The sequence below is a fragment of the Vespa mandarinia genome, chromosome 1, assembly GCF_050613455.1.
Source record: "Vespa mandarinia isolate Hongniang chromosome 1, ASM5061345v1, whole genome shotgun sequence".
Taxonomy (NCBI): Eukaryota; Metazoa; Arthropoda; class Insecta; order Hymenoptera; family Vespidae; genus Vespa; species Vespa mandarinia.
The window spans coordinates 14,775,394-14,791,683 of record NC_140810.1 but is presented as its reverse complement, the minus strand read 5'-3'; the positions used below and the strand labels follow the sequence as shown (position 1 = coordinate 14,791,683).

Genomic DNA, 16,290 nt, shown 5'->3' with positions numbered 1-16,290 from the left:
AGACCCACGAGCTAACGGTGACTCTACTTTACTCTAAAATCCGCGTTCCGCGATACCGATCCCTTATGCCTTCCGCTTCGGATATCTTGGGCATGGTTCAAAGCTAACAGGAAGTATCTAGCCTTAGCTACAGGGACTCCACTTACAGAAAGCTTTACCATTCAACACCCTCCGCCTCAGGCATAGCATCCGAATTTCGAACAATCAAAGCGTATTAATCGCGTTCGCGACACTCACGTGTGTTATAATTACGTAGATTCTACTGTTTTATCCAAATTCGCGAAGTAATCTAATCGATATGTCGAAGAAATCAAACAAAGTCCCCGGTAGGACTTTCAATCGCACATGCGAACTCTTACGTGAGTGTTAGAATAACGGTGACTCTAAGTTGAAATCCGAAGCGCACTCCAAATTTCAACACTAAAACGAAGTCCATAATAGGACTTTTAATCGCGCGCGGACACCCACGCAAGTGTTCGGAAAACGGTGACTCTACTCTACTCTACTCTAAATAAACTAATCGAATATTCGAGCAAACAAAACGAAGTCCCCGGTAGGACTTTTAATCGCGCACGCGAACACTCACGTGAGTGTTAGAATAACGGTGACTCTAAGTTGAAATCCGAAGTGACATATGCTAACCGGTATTTAGACTTTCCATGATATTTGTCGGGATTTCCGCCCCGCTACCAAATATGAGGATTGTCATAACATCAGCAAGCTATGTACAGCACTACAAGGTAAACCGTTCGCGCACCCCGAATTTCAACACTAAACGAAGTCCATGATAGGACTTTTAATCGCGCCCGGACACCCACGCAAGTGTTCAGAAAACGGTGACTCTACTCTAAAAAAACGCGTTCGCGAGGTAATCTAATCGAATATTCGAGCAAATATAAACGAAGTCCCCGGTAGGACTTTTAAGTCGCGCCCGCGTTCATTCACGTGAGTATTAGAAAAACGCTGATTCTACTCTAAATTCGCGTTTTCGATACGAGCAATCAAACGAAGTTTAATCGCGCCCGCGAACACCCACGCCTGTGCACGCCGACACATGTGCGAGTGTTCTCCTATTCTGCCCGTATTCGCGTGTAAAAATCGATGATGAATCCAGCCATGCTACGATGACGCATCCGACCGTAGGTGAATCTATGCCTTGATGATCTATCCTGAAAAAAAAGAAGATAAGGAAAAAATAAGAAAAAGAAAAGAAAAGACATATTGAATATCGATACATGATTGCTCGATCATACCTGAAAAAGAAAAAAAGAAGATGAATAAAAGAAAGATGAGAAAATAGAAGTAGCTCTGCACGCTGCTGAAACAACAGTCCGCTTCATCTCATGGGTCCTACCTAATGCTATAAATTACAATTAATAAGAATATATTAATAACATAACTGAAAACATAAAAATATAATTGAAAAGAAATAACAAATAATTATTAAAGAAACATAATTAAAAAGAAATAACATAATAAAAATCTGAAAAGACATAATAAAAAGAAATAACATATTAATAACATAACTAAAAACATAATTAAAGAAGAAAAATATGAGTAATAAAAGAGAGCTGCTGAAAGATAAGAAAATAGAAATAGCTCTGCATGCTGCTGAAACAACAGTCCGCTTCATCTAATGGTTCCTACCTAAAACCTGTAAATCATAATTAATAAGAATATATTAAAAACATAATTAAAACCATAAAAACATAATTAAAAAGGAATAACATAATAAAAATCTGAAAAGACATAATTAAAAAGAAATAACATAATAAAAATCTGAAAAGACATAATGAAAAGAAATAACATATTAATGACATTATTAAAAACATAATTAAAGAAAAAGAATATGAGATACAAAAGGAAGCTGCAGAAAGAAAAGAAAATAGAAGTAGATCTACTCGATGCTAAGACAGCAACCCACACAGATGCCCTCACCCATGTCCCCATCCCATGGGTCCCACCCGAGACTTATAAATCATAATTAATAAGAGTAAATCAGTATGAAAAATATGAAATGGAAAAGAGAGCCCCAGAAAGAGTAGAAAAGAGAGCCCCAGAAAGAGAAGAAAAGAGAAGCAGCTCTATAAGATGCTGAGACAGCAACCCGCACAGAGGTCCACACCATGGGTCCCTCCCATGAGTCCCACCCGAGATATATAAAGGATAATTAATGATATTAAATTAGAATATATAGAAATAACAGTGAAGAAAGTTTTCTACCCGATAGTATATCTATTACAATAGTTTATGGTAGTACTTATGTATGATCTTTATAAGATTGCTAAGAATATTCTGTTGTTTAAATATTAATGAATTATACCTTACGTATATCGTACATTTTTTAAATTTTATAATAATCTTCTTTATTAATTATTTCTTCCCGTATTGGGGATCCCACGACCTGGAACTAGCTGAAAAGAAATAAGGAAAGAAAAAAGAATATTTATATATTATTAATTATACGAACGATAAAATTTTGAATTTAATTTAATTAAACATATGAAAAATAAAAGATTAATTAAAAAAAAAAATGAAATATGTTGAACACTGATAAAAAGAAATATTATTTTCTCTGAAAGAAATATTATTATATCTATTAATTGATAGTATATGATAATACAGGTATATAATTTTTATAATGTTGCTAAAAATATCCTATTGTTTAAATATTAATTAATTATACTTTACGTATATCGTACATTATTTAAATGTTAAGATAATCTTCTTTATTAATTATTCCTTCCCATGTTGGCGACCCCCACGATCTAAAACTAGCTGAAAAGAAATAAGGAAAGAAAAAAGAATATGTATACATTATTAATTATACGAACGATAAAATTTTGAATTTAATTTAATTAAACATAAGAAAAATAAAAGATTAATTAAAAAAAAAATGAAATATGCTGAACATTGATCTAAGGAAATATTATTTTCACTGAAAGAAATATTATATTACTTGAACATTTCATAGATATATTATTTTGTTATAGAACTCGATTTTATTAAAATAAAATTATAAATTTAATTGAACTTTCGAAAAGAAAAAATTTATCAGTCGACTTTAACGTAAAATTTGATTTTACTAAACTAAAATCATAAATTCAATTGAATTTTAGAAAAGAAAAAATGTGTAAAATTTATGTCTTAAGTTTAATATTAAAAATGCATAAAATATGAAATAATCCTATTCGCGTAAGCGTGGCAATGTGAGAATGTTATTTACGGAATGTTACTTCGTCTCAGTTTTTTAAATCTACACCCCTACACCCATCACCATAAGGAGCATTTTGAGTGACAACGTGGTAAAATTAAAATACGACTAAGAGCCATTCTCGAAAATTTCTAGTGAATTTTCGAAAATAACTCAATAACGAGATAGTCCTCTTGAACCACAGTTTGTGAGGGTCTCTTTGACATATAGCATCTTGTTTACTTCGTGCCCTAATCAAATTGAATATTCTTCAGAAACTGTAACGACAAAATTCTATTCGAAATTATAAGATATAAAAGAAAATCTTTACACAATTATTGATAGCCTAAATAAAAATTAAAATTAGTATATTAATTGCTTAAAATCCTGAGCTAAAAATTAATTAATTTAATTATCTAGGCTTACGGACTGTGACTCAACAAGTTTCTTTGTTTTTTAGCAATTATTCTACTCGACTTTTCTCTTTCAAAAGCAACGACTCTATTGAGACTTCTCTTTTATCAATTCAAATTAATAAAATATTTAATTAATATTTATTTAAAAATATAAAACAAATCCTTGGATGCTCCTTCTTACAAGCGAATACATTTATTATTATAAGAAAATCATGCACAATTACGCTTGTAATTTAGAGACTATTCATCGCGAATATCTTCTTGTACATTCTTTATTTAAATTCATGAATAACGATTTTTTTTATATTTCCGGGCAAACAAAATATTTCAAAATAAATGAATACATCGAAAATATGAAATAATTATAAAAGCGTTTGTACAAGAAGAACTTATCCTGATCTAATAAATAAATAAAATATAAATAATAATTAAAAACCATTCAGGAGTAAATCGCCGAAGAAATTTACTCGTGGTCACTCAATGCTCTTCTACTAATTAATTACAACCAATCACTCGTGCCAATTCGGACCTTTCGTCCTCGATATGATTGAGTGATCGGAGGGACTTAAAAATTCACTCACCACTTAAGAAGTTCTGCGTTGGCTCCAAAGCACTCGTCCACGGTTTAAGTCGAAATTATTAATTACGTAGGTTTTCATCGAAGTTGATTAAAATCTTTCTCAATGATGCACTGACTTTATTACGCGATAAATATTTTTTAACGGACGGTCACTGAATTAATTTTGCGAAACTCTACTGTCTTTTATAAATACTGTTTGTGTGATTGTCAAAAAAGTAAAACGGTTTGTAAAAAAACACTGACTCTAACGATTGCATTGCACGTAATCCATACAAATAAAGTTGTTGTTTAAATCGCGAAACCCGAACGATCAAACACTGCTTCTACTTCGCGATATTCTTAATTCAGCAGAGATTAAAATGTTGAAGTATTAGTACATTATATTAAAATTATTTTGAGTTTCTCGCGCTTTTCTTTATTTAGAATGTTTAAACGAATCCACTGTTGCTTAAATATTATTTATTATGTTCCGCGTATGTTAAAGTCTGTTTAATTAATTGAATATTAATAATAATATTAATTTATAGATTTTCGCGATTAGAAATAGAGAGTATCGATGTTCACTGGTCAGGGTGCAAAGGGAAACTAACTCGCGAACCGTCAAAGTTAATAGAAGGACTGTTTATGTTTATATTGCAGAAGGCCAACAATCCCGAGATAAAGTTTTAAAGTATAGGAATTTTAAATTAGAATTATTTGAACTATCTCGCGTGTTTCAGCATTTTTAATATTTAAACGAATCCACTGTTGCTTAAATATTATTTATTGTATACCGCGTATGTTAAAGTCTGTTTAATTAATTGAATATTAATGATAATATTAATTTATAGATTTTCGCGATTAGAAATAGAGAGTATCGATGTTCACTGGTCAGAGTGAAAAGGGAAACTAACTCGCGAACCGTCAAAGTTAATAGAAGGTCTGTTTATATTCATATTTTACAATGCCAAGAACCCTGAAATAAAATGGTATAGTACTGGAATTTTATATTTAAATTAATTTAAGTTTCTTGCACGTTACTTGCTTTGTTAGGTTTAGACGTATGTTCTGTTATTTAAATATTAGTATATTGTAGACCGTATACATTAATGATTGTTTATATAGTTGTAATATTATCTAAGGTATTAATTTTTATGTTTTAAAATTTGGAAAGATCGAGGGTTAATATACACTCTGCGGAGTACAAAAATAAATTTACTCGAGTTTAATAAAAGTTGGTGTTTTTTTATATTACACAATTCCAAGATAAGAATTTTGTATTTTTGTGTATTATCATCTGTCCAAAGGCTGACAAGTAAGTTACCGCAACTTATCCATATCAATGTCGTTAAATGTATTTCTTTACATTTGTAGTATTTTTGAATATATGAGCATCAGCTATTACCGTCTATAAGTAAACATATAATCATTACTTTTTGGATCTAAGATACTCTATTCAATGGTGTTTTTGAAATCATTGTGGGGATACGAGATTTTCTTCTCTGTTGCCGCAAATTTCAAGTGCCGACACAGTAAAAAACTTTTTCCATACAATAAATGTTGAAACAGCATTTACACCAACAATGAAAACAGCCCAAATTCTTGACCAATTTTGATAGACCAAATCTGACTTTAATGATGAATGTTTAATCTAGAACTCCACGTTCTCGAATTTTTGAAAAGCCTTTTATTTTTGAAAAAGCTTTTTTCTTGTTTATTCTCGAAAAAGTATTATTTTTTTTACATGTTTTTTTTTTCAATGAAAGTAAATGTGGTAAACAGCTTTAAGTTGTAATTATTATGACATATACAAGTTTTGTTATATTTTAATATATATATTAATAATATATAAATGTTTGATAGTTGATAAAATATTCATCTGTAAATTTATTAAATTTATTATTCTATGTAACGTATATGTTTGCTTAAGATCTATAAAAGGTTTTTATACATAAAAGAATGAAATTTCTAATATTGGAATATTTTTTTTAAATTAGTTCGTACAATTACCGGTAGATGATATTTAAAATGATATAAATGGCGCTGCAAGTTCTAATAATAAAGCTCGAGTGAGATCTATACAATATAACGGGGATAGGTTACATTTGAATGTAAATTTAATAACTGTGTTTTTATTAAAAATTATAATTAGTATAATTCTTTATAAAATTACTGTATTATTTGTTATAGATTTGAAAAAATATATTTAAGATGTACTATAGAAGACGTAAATTTCATTTTATTTTTGGAATTTCTGCAAGTATTACAGCATACTGTGTTAATCTTATACCCCATACAATATTTCTTGATAAATTGGAGAACACTGTTGCTTTTTATCGGTATGTAAAGATATTTACTTTAGGAGTATAAATTATAGATACTGTTATTCAAGTTTATTGATTTAATATAATATTATATTGATTTATAGTCGTGGCGTTAGACTACGTATGAATAATAAAGTAAAAGAACTATGCAAAGAAGTAATGGATGACTTAAAAATTCCCGAAAATACTCAATCTCTCATAAAACCATTTTACGTTTTTGGTTTTCATCCTTTTCATGCTGGAACATTAAATAAAACTTTTGGAGGAATTATTGGTATTCCTTCAAATTTTTTATTTCGTGATACTGCTGATGCAGCAGTTGAAAAATTAGTTATAAATAATAAAGAACTTGATCAGATGAATGTAAAAGCAAATGATTTATTTGATAGTTTAATACTTTCAGAAAATGCACAAAAATATGTAATAGCACGTGAAATTTTAAAAATTCTAAGTAATGAGGTATATTCATTTGCAGGTAGTTTATCTTGTATTGTTATAATCATGACATCAATTTATAGTAACATAGTGCATAAATTTAATTTATATGAGAAAAAAGCATCATACCGTCGTATATTATATTTATTTTTTACGTTAGTTGGGTACGCTTTCTGGGTTGCATTTAAAGATGTTGTACGTTGTCATATTGATGCCAATATCGATGAAAATATATCAAAATTAGGTTTAAATTATATAGACGGAGGAAGAGAATATTATGAGAAAGAACTGAAAAAGAATATTGCATTGAGATCGCTTATGGAAAAGGATGGAGAAAAGTCTTATTATGTTAATGGAAATGAAAAACGCTGGGGATTTATGTCACTCCCTCTTTCTGAGAGAAAAAGTTTTTTTGAATCAAAACACTTAAAACTATAAAATATTCAATATGACAGACAATTTCTTACTTTAAGACCTTATGTACATATTATGTAAATATTTTTCAATAAAATATTAAATGAATTTTTATGCTCTATTTAAGAAATGTTTAATTAATTAAAATTGTTAATTTTTTTATAATTATATTAAATAAAATAATACAATGTTTATATACAATTATTATCATTATTTCATTTCTTAACTTATAATTAAATTGTTATGTACTTTAGTTCTATATTATTATATAATAATTCTGTTACAGAAACAATTTTCTATGTTAACAAGATGAAAATTTTTTTATAAAAGCTACTACAAATTTACATTCAAATTTAACTTAATAAACGGAATAGATAAATTATTTCTTTGTGAAATATTTTCTTTATATATTATATACTTATAATTAGTAATATTATTACTATAAACATTAATGCTAAAGTATATATTGACTGCAGTTACGAAAAGAAATAATTTATACAAACAGAGCAATGTTTATATGTAAGTAACAAAAGATTATTTTTTAGATGCTTCATTAACATAGTTCTTGATCTCATGATATTGCCTACTTATCATATTATGTAGTCATCTTACATTATTGTATTCTATGTAAGGCCAAGTGATCCAAGCTGAAAAATGGTTATATATAATTATTATACTATTATATTATTATACATGAAAATTTGTAATCCATGTAATATATGATATTAATTTATTACCAGTGTTAATTTGTCTTCTTCTTTTTTAAGTATTTTTGCTGTTTGCTCTTGATCAAATTTGACAACTGCAGCAATTACTTTAGCAAGCACCATTGTTTCTTTTCCCATCATATATTCATATAAAATATTTCTAAGATACTCTATTTCTGTTGAGTCTTCCAAAGTTTCATGCCTTAATTTTACTAATTTCCTGAGTTCAACCAATTCACGACTTTGTGATGCCAATGTTTGTTGAAATGTATGAAATGAACCAGTATTTGACTGTATTGCAGCCATTGCTATACAAGAAGTATTTTCCAGTTCCTATAGAAATAATATGTAAAAAAAAAAAATTAAACTCTACTTAAAGTACAATATATTAACATGTTAGCATTAAAAATAATGTTACCTCTGTTGCTGTGTCAATTTTTGTCTCAAGCTAAAATAGGAATGAAAGAAAAATTAGAAAACAAAAGCAAAACTCAAAAAATATATATAAAAAAAAATAATGTAAAAAAACATATAATCTGCAAATGAAAATATAGTAAAATAAATGACATAGATGCTTTAAATAACCTTTAGCAACAGATCGGCAAAAATATTAAATTGGATGAAACTATAACATATGTATATTTGTACCTTTCTTTCATTTCTCCATTCTCTTGTCAATTCTTTAATTTCTTCTTCATGTTTAGCCTCTAACCTATCACTTCTTTGTTGTAAAATTGTTTTCCACTTTTGTTCAATTTCTTTAAGCTCATTTACATGTTCTTTTCTAATAGACGCAATATTTTCTGTTAAAGCTTTTACTTCATTTTCTTTTTCTGTTGTCAACTTTTTATTCTCCAAAATAAGATTTTCAAGTTGTTCTGATTTTGTTGTTAGTTCAACTTGAAAATCTTTTAATTGCTCCTTGTATTGTTGTAAAAGATTGGATTCATAACTCTGTTGATAATCTATATAAATTGAACATTCATATATTATTATTATATAAATATATATTTATATATATTTATATAATATATAAATAACCATATATATTTATATTTGGTTATTTTCTTTAAAAATATAAAGATATTAGCTTACCAAATCGTTTTTCCAGTGCTGACTGCAATTCCTCTTCTTTATCTTGTAGTTGAGCTTGAAATTCTTTAACTAATTGTTTTAATCTGATATTTTGTTCTTCTTCATGCATTTTTAATTCTTCCTTCAATTGATTATTAATCATATACATTTGTGATTCTTTAGCATGAAATGTTATTATTGCTTCATCTAAATCAGCTTCTAGTTTTTTGTTTTCCTCTTGTAATCTATTACTTTTTTCTACCAGATTTTGTTCTACCATTTTATTATTATCATCTGCTGTTTGTAATTTGCTATCAAGTTTATCTTTCAAATCAGTTAATGATTCTATTTGCAATTGTAATTCATTGATTTCATCTTCTCTTTCTTTCATTGTAGTTTTTAGTGTATCTATTTCTACTATTTTTTGTTGAAGTTCTTTTGTACTTAGAAGTTTTAATTCTTCGTTTTCTTGTAACAAATCTTTTTCCTTTGCTTCCAATAATTTCAATTTTGACGTTTCTTGTTCCATAATATTTTCTATATTTTTTATCTTTGCCATTAAATGTTTGTTTTCAGAATCTAGATTTAAAACTGTAGAAGCTGACAAATTTGCAAGATGTTCATCCAAAATAAGCTCTCCATTTTTTAGTTTTTCCAACTGAAGATTTGTTAGCGTTTCATTAATATGTTTGAACGGAGTTTTGTTAAAGTTTCTAGCCTTTAAATCTGTTAGTTGCTCTTCTAGTTTCATTACATTGTCAGAAAGTATATTTTTTTCCTCTTGCAATAACTGCATATCTTTTAAAGCTAAATCCAATGCAGTAGTTTTATCGCTTAATTGTTGGGTTTGTTCTTCAAATTCTTGTTTTGTTTTCTGCAATTCTTTATTACGTTCTTGTAATATTTTAGTTTGAGAATCGACTTTTGTATTTGTTTCTTGCAATTGATTTTTTATATATTTTAATTCTTCATTTTGTACATTCAATGTTTGCTTATAAGAGTCAATATCTTTTTGTAATCCTTCCATATCATATAAAAGATCTTCTTTATTCTTTTGATATTCTAGTATTTTTACATTCAATGTTTCTTTCATTTTATTAAGTTTTTCGTGAGATTGTATAAGTTCAGATTGTTTTATGTTTAAATTTGTATTTTCTTCGCTAATTTTATCACTAATTAACTTTACTTGTACCAATTTAGTATTTATTAATTCATTTTCAGTTTTTAGTGTCTCTAATTGATGATTTTCATTTTTTAATGTTTCTATTTCCTTTGATAATGTTTCTATCGTTTGTGACATATTTAAATTTTCATTTCTAAACTCATCAAGTGCTACAGTTAAATCTTGTATTCTTTTTTCGGAATATAGTAAGTTCTTATCTTGCTGTTCTTTAATCACTTCTAGTTTATTCAACTGGATATTTTTTATATCAATCATTTCTTGTAAGGTATTATTTGAGCTATTTAATTTCATAGTTTCTTCCATGTGATCTTTATTTGTATTTTGATAAATATTCTCTAATTCTGCATTTTTTTTAGAATATTCTTCAACTAATTTCACATGATCTTGAAATTTTATTTGTAAATCAACTATTTCTGATTCCTTTTTTAGTATTTTCTCACGAAGTTCATTGATTTCAATATCATTTTTAGTATTATTGTTGTGTAAATATAAAATCTTGGATTTTAAATGTTCTAATTCTTCTTGCAGCAAATTACATTCTGATTTTTTATCTTCTAATGTCTTTATTACGTTCGTTGCATCTTCATACTTCTTTTTCAATTCTATCATTCCTTTTTCTAAATGTCCTATTTCATTTTCTTTCTGCTTTTCCATTAAAACTTGCATTTGTTGCAGATCATGTATTTTGAAATTCAGATTATCAATTTCAGTTATAAATCTGTTAATTTCAATATTTGATTTATTATGGCTTTCAACTTCCAGTTTCATGTGTTCTATTTTCGTCTTGTATTCTTTTAGTTCACTCTCTAAAACAGTTTTTTGCTGCTTAACCTTTGCTAATTCTGTTTCTACTTCCATCAATTCATTGATTTGTTGTTCAGAAGTTTTCAATTTTGTATGTAGAATTTCTACTTCTTTTTTAACGTTTTCTTTCTCCATTAAAATGTTTTGTAAATAAGAGTTTAAACTACTTATCTTATTGTTATGATCTTGAAATATTTCTTTAACGTTATTTCTTAAATACGTACAATCTTCTCTAAGTTTTTCTGTATTCATTTTAAAACATAAGAGTTTATTTGTAAAGGATATCTTTTCTTTATTAAGTAAATCTATTTTAGAACTTTTTATATCTATTTGTTGAGTTAATTCACTAATTGTATCTTTATAATATTTTAATTTATTATGAAGTTCAAGTAATTCTGCTTCTTTGTTTCCTATTTTATTTTGTAATTTAGTTATTTCATTTTCATTAGATAATTGATCGTTAAGTTTTTTTATCTCTAGATCTTTTACCAATAATTTGTTATTAGCTTTTTCTAACATTGATGCATATTCTTGCATTTTCAAATTGAAAGTTTCACATACTTGATCTCTATCCGATAAAGCGTATCTCATATTTTCTAATTCTTTATCAAGACTTTGTACTGTCATTTGCAGTTTTTCAATGGTTGTTTCAGCTTCTTTTCTTCTTTCATCTGTAATAATTATTTGTGCATCATGTTCTTTCTTTAATTCTGCATATTTAATTTTTAAGCTTGAAAGTTCATTTTGGAATTTTTCTATGTCACACTGATATTCTTTAGAAAGTATTTGGGTTTCTTGTAAAGTTACTTTTACTTTTTGTAATTCTGCTTCCTTTTCTGTTAGATCATGTTTCAGTTTGTCCAACATTTCATTTTCATTTAAAGCATCACTTTCTTTTAATATATTATGACTTTCTATACTTTCTGCATAACCTGTAACTTATTTCCAGACAAATTATTATATAACAAATATTATAACTTTTGTTATATTAAAAAACTTACCTTTTAATATATCTTGAATGTTATCCTTTTTATCTCCATCCAAATTTTGTATATTATATTGTATTTTTAACTGTTCTAATTCTGTTTTATATTTCTCAACAATTTCAGTTAGGTTTTCTTTATTTTCCATTGTATGTTTTAAATCAAATTGAAGCTGTTTTATTTGCTCCTCTTTTCCTTCAAGTTCTCTATGAATAGAAAGTTTATTTTCAGCTAGAGATATTACAGATTCTTCCTCGCGTCTTTTTAAAGTGTTCACTTGTTCTGTTAAATTCGAAATTTCGTCTCGTGCTATACTTAATTCTTTCTGCAAAATCTCTGCATTTTCTAAATTAGAAGATTTTAGAGCTTCATAATCACTTTTTAATGTGTTATTTTCCTCCAATATTTCCTTATATTTTTTGATTAAGTTTTTAGTTCGTTTTGAAGTATTCTTATATTTCACTACAACTGCTTCTAATTTAATTAATTTATTTTTAAGTTGCGTATTTTCAGCTGATAATGTAGAGCTATCGCCTGCATTGTCAGTTAATTCTTTGTTTGGTTCCATAACATCAGCAGTACTATTATGTCCTTCATCGCTATCTAGTAGCATTAAATTCTCTGTAGGTAGTACATTTCCTTGAAGAAGTTTAATCTGCAATAAGTACATCATTATAGAATGTATACAAAGTACTATCACATTTTGAAAGAATACATAATATATATACAATATACTCTTAATAATTTTTTATATTTTTTCATTTATAAATGTAAGCAAAATCCTTCAAAATATATTACCTTTGTATTTAATGTATCTATAATATGATTTTTTTCTTCAATATCATTTCTTAATACTTCTTCTAAATGTGCTTTTGCTTGCTGTTCTAATTGACATTGTTCTTTCAAATCTCCTACTCTTCTTAATACATTATCCTGTGTTTCTACCAAAACAGATTCTAATTTTGTTTTAACTCGTTCTAGGTCCCTATAATGTTTTACCAAATCTGTGTATCGTCCACGATATTTATGATATTTTGCTTGAATTTTTTTATATGCTAAATACAATTGATCTTTCGTAACTCTATCAAATTGTGTATTTATGTCATCATCTATTTCCGTGGCAGATTGATCTATATCAGACTACAAGTAAAATGATCATATTTATTTAAATATATTATTTATGCAATTTGTACTATTTCTAATAATAAACACCAATATACCTGTATATGATATAAATTTTTAGGGCTTTCATAAAGTGGAAATAAAGAAGTGACATCACTGGTTACACTGTTTATAGATGATCTTCTGGATACATCTACTGAATTTGATAGAGGTGATACAAGTTCAACATTTTGAAATGTATTCTTTATAGAATTATTCTTGACAACATCTATAAGCATAATACATGATACATATTTACGATATCATATATTTACCAAAATAACAAATTGATCAAAATAAAAAACATGAACCATATATATATAGATATATAAAAATTTGCATATTACCATAAAGTTTTTATCTCATGCTATAAACTTATAATTCTTATAAAAAAGTAAAAAATGAGAATGTATACCATCCGTTTTTTTGGTTAAGTCACTTTCTACTGTCATTGGTAATTCTTGTATGGAACTATTAGACTGAGCTGGAGATATAACTGCCTAGAAAAAGAATTATTTTATATATTAAAAATAATTTATATTAGATTTAAACAAAAAATTAATTAAACTACAAAACCTGCGCCATTTGCTGCATACTCGCTTGCAATCTAGCAGGCGATTGCTTCATCTCTTCAGCAAGTTTATCTTTAAATTTTTTAAACATTTTTTATAAACTTGTATATTACAATTCTTATCAATATAACTTAATTTTCATAAATCCATTGATGTGTTTATATCGGATTACGTGGTTGATACTGTCATCACTTCATTGGTACAACCTAATCTGACCTGATCTGATCTGGTTAGTGACATTTATAGTTTTCATTGAAACGACATCTTCTTAAAGCGCTATTCACAACTGTGTTTTACAAATTGTGATATTTATCATATTTGAATATTATGATGTTAACAAATCTTATATAACAATCTTATATATATATATATTTTTTTTTTATTTAAATATAATAAAAATACTTTGTTTTATGTATATATATCATTTCGTACAAATAAGTGGTTTATTTTTCGTTTTTTCATTATATTGACCAATTGTCATTAAAGTTTAGAGATAGAAAGAAGTGCATATTAACAGATACAGTGAATTAATCATGCGTGGTTGGTAATAGTGTCAAATTAAACAGAACTTTGTATATGACTGTAGTAAACAAACGAAACTTAAATATTGGAACGTTATATTCGTAGGTTACAAGAAAAGAGTTTAAATTTTTAATAATCTATTGGCGTAATATATAATCGTATTTATATGTGTATGTATATATGTATATTCATTGATTCTTTTTGAAAAGCGAAAAATAACAAAGTTCATAACTAAAATATGAAAAATATTAATTTCATATGTATCAATCTTATTCAATAACTGTAAAACTTATACATGTTAGAAATGAAACTGTGATATAGTGGTTATGAAAAATTTATAACATATAAAATACATTTTTTGTTACATCAATAATATTAGTTGTGCCAAAGTGATATTATTTACAACATCAAAATGGATCAAATGCTACCAAGTCCTGGCTTCAGTATACCTAGCATTGGTACTCCTTTACATCAGCCAGAAGAGGATCAACAAATATTACCAAATGCATTGCAGCAGCAACAGCAACAACAACAGCAGCAGCAACCGCAGCAATATCAGTTACAACAATTACATTCTATGAGTCCAAATGTACAGAGCGGTATGCTTATGATTACGACACCACAGAAAACGATGCATACTTATGCACCAACTCCGTCTTTTGCTACACCTCAGAGTCTTATGCAGCCACAAACACCAGTAATTAAACAAATTAAAATTGAGAGCTATATAATAAATTAAAATTACATTATTAGAGAGAAAGAGAATACAAATGCCTTATAATTTTACAGCAAAATATGATGTCTCCCTTAGGACAACCAAATCCTATTGCACCATCATCTATAGGACCATCTACACCAGGACCTATGACACCTATGACTCCTGCATCAGCAGATCCTGGTATTTTACCACAATTACAGTATGTATTTAATTATAAGTTTTTAATATAACAACAAAGAATATAATATTTTTACAATACTTCAGGAATATTGTGTCCACTGTAAATCTAAGTTGTAAATTAGATTTAAAAAAAATTGCATTGCATGCTAGAAATGCAGAGTACAATCCAAAAAGATTTGCAGCAGTTATTATGCGTATACGAGAACCTAGGACAACAGCTCTTATATTTAGTAGTGGGAAAATGGTCTGTACAGGTGCAAAAAGTGAAGAAGATTCTCGCTTAGCAGCAAGAAAATATGCAAGAATTATTCAAAAATTAGGTTTTCCAGTTAGTATTCTGTTAATTATTATATAGTAAATATTTTGATTAAAATATTTTATTTAAATTAAGTGTCTAATTCTTTTATTGTGCATCTAGGCAAAGTTTTTGGATTTTAAGATACAAAATATGGTTGGCAGTTGTGATGTGAAATTTCCTATTAGGCTAGAAGGTTTAGTACTTACACATGGACAATTCTCTTCTTATGAACCTGAATTATTTCCCGGTTTAATATACAGAATGGTTAAACCACGAATAGTATTACTTATATTCGTATCTGGTAAAGTTGTGCTCACAGGTAAGCATAATTTCTCCTTAAAATACTTATAAAAATTTTTTTTTTAATAAAAATTTATAATTATGTAGGTGCCAAGGTTCGACAAGAAATTTATGAAGCCTTTGATAACATTTATCCTATTCTAAAAAGTTTTACAAAGAAGTGACAACATTTATTCATATTAATTATTATCCAATAAATAACTTAAATAATTTTATTTTTTTATTAAAAATCATTTTTTGTTGCAATATTTCTAATGAATTTAAAGTAAAACATTTTTCACTAGAAAGTATTGATTATACATGACAATTTTGATTAAAATTAATTTTTAATCAAATTTACATTTGAATTAAAAATTACAATAGTTACAAAAATGTTCTTACAAGATTTTTCTTAGATTATATCCCATATATAGCCACTGTAAAAAGTTTTAATTTTAAATATTAATT

The 16,290-nt window shown here is 27.2% G+C and overlaps 3 protein-coding genes across 7 annotated transcripts; 2 read left to right on the top strand and 1 right to left on the bottom strand.

Moving 5' to 3' along the window:
* Positions 1-5,011: 5,011 nt before the first annotated feature.
* On the top strand, positions 5,012-7,462 carry LOC118447641 (transmembrane protein 177). 2 transcript variants are annotated; one of them, XM_035879814.2, is made up of 3 exons: positions 5,012-5,157; positions 6,359-6,507; positions 6,597-7,462. In XM_035879814.2, the coding sequence occupies exons 2-3, from the start codon at positions 6,380-6,382 to the stop codon at positions 7,363-7,365; spliced, it is 897 nt and encodes a 298-aa protein (XP_035735707.2). In that variant the 5' UTR covers positions 5,012-5,157; positions 6,359-6,379; the 3' UTR covers positions 7,366-7,462. The 2 variants fall into 2 exon arrangements, with proteins under 2 accessions (XP_035735707.2, XP_035735706.2); XM_035879813.2 differs by lacking the exon at positions 5,012-5,157 and adding an exon at positions 6,201-6,279.
* A 162-nt stretch (positions 7,463-7,624) lies between these two features.
* Positions 7,625-14,041, bottom strand: LOC118447588 (uncharacterized). 3 transcript variants are annotated; one of them, XM_035879693.2, is made up of 10 exons: positions 13,830-14,041; positions 13,669-13,753; positions 13,313-13,482; positions 12,891-13,232; positions 12,111-12,747; positions 9,144-12,041; positions 8,697-9,013; positions 8,467-8,496; positions 8,079-8,381; positions 7,646-7,988 (listed from the first exon to the last, which is right to left on the bottom strand). In XM_035879693.2, exons 1-10 carry the CDS (start codon positions 13,914-13,916, stop codon positions 7,965-7,967), a joined length of 4,893 nt encoding a protein of 1,630 aa, XP_035735586.2. In that variant the 5' UTR covers positions 13,917-14,041; the 3' UTR covers positions 7,646-7,964. The 3 variants fall into 3 exon arrangements, with proteins under 3 accessions (XP_035735588.2, XP_035735586.2, XP_035735585.2); XM_035879692.2 differs by having other exon boundaries at positions 7,650-7,988; positions 9,144-12,047; XM_035879695.2 differs by lacking the exon at positions 8,467-8,496 and having other exon boundaries at positions 7,625-7,988; positions 9,144-12,047.
* Positions 14,042-14,356: 315 nt separating this feature from the next.
* Positions 14,357-16,284, top strand: Tbp (TATA binding protein). 2 transcript variants are annotated; one of them, XM_035879701.2, is made up of 6 exons: positions 14,357-14,517; positions 14,727-15,044; positions 15,137-15,264; positions 15,330-15,573; positions 15,664-15,862; positions 15,931-16,284. In XM_035879701.2, the coding sequence occupies exons 2-6, from the start codon at positions 14,760-14,762 to the stop codon at positions 16,005-16,007; spliced, it is 933 nt and encodes a 310-aa protein (XP_035735594.1). In that variant the 5' UTR covers positions 14,357-14,517; positions 14,727-14,759; the 3' UTR covers positions 16,008-16,284. The 2 variants fall into 2 exon arrangements, with proteins under 2 accessions (XP_035735594.1, XP_035735593.1); XM_035879700.2 differs by having other exon boundaries at positions 14,382-15,044.
* The last annotated feature ends 6 nt before the right edge of the window (positions 16,285-16,290 follow it).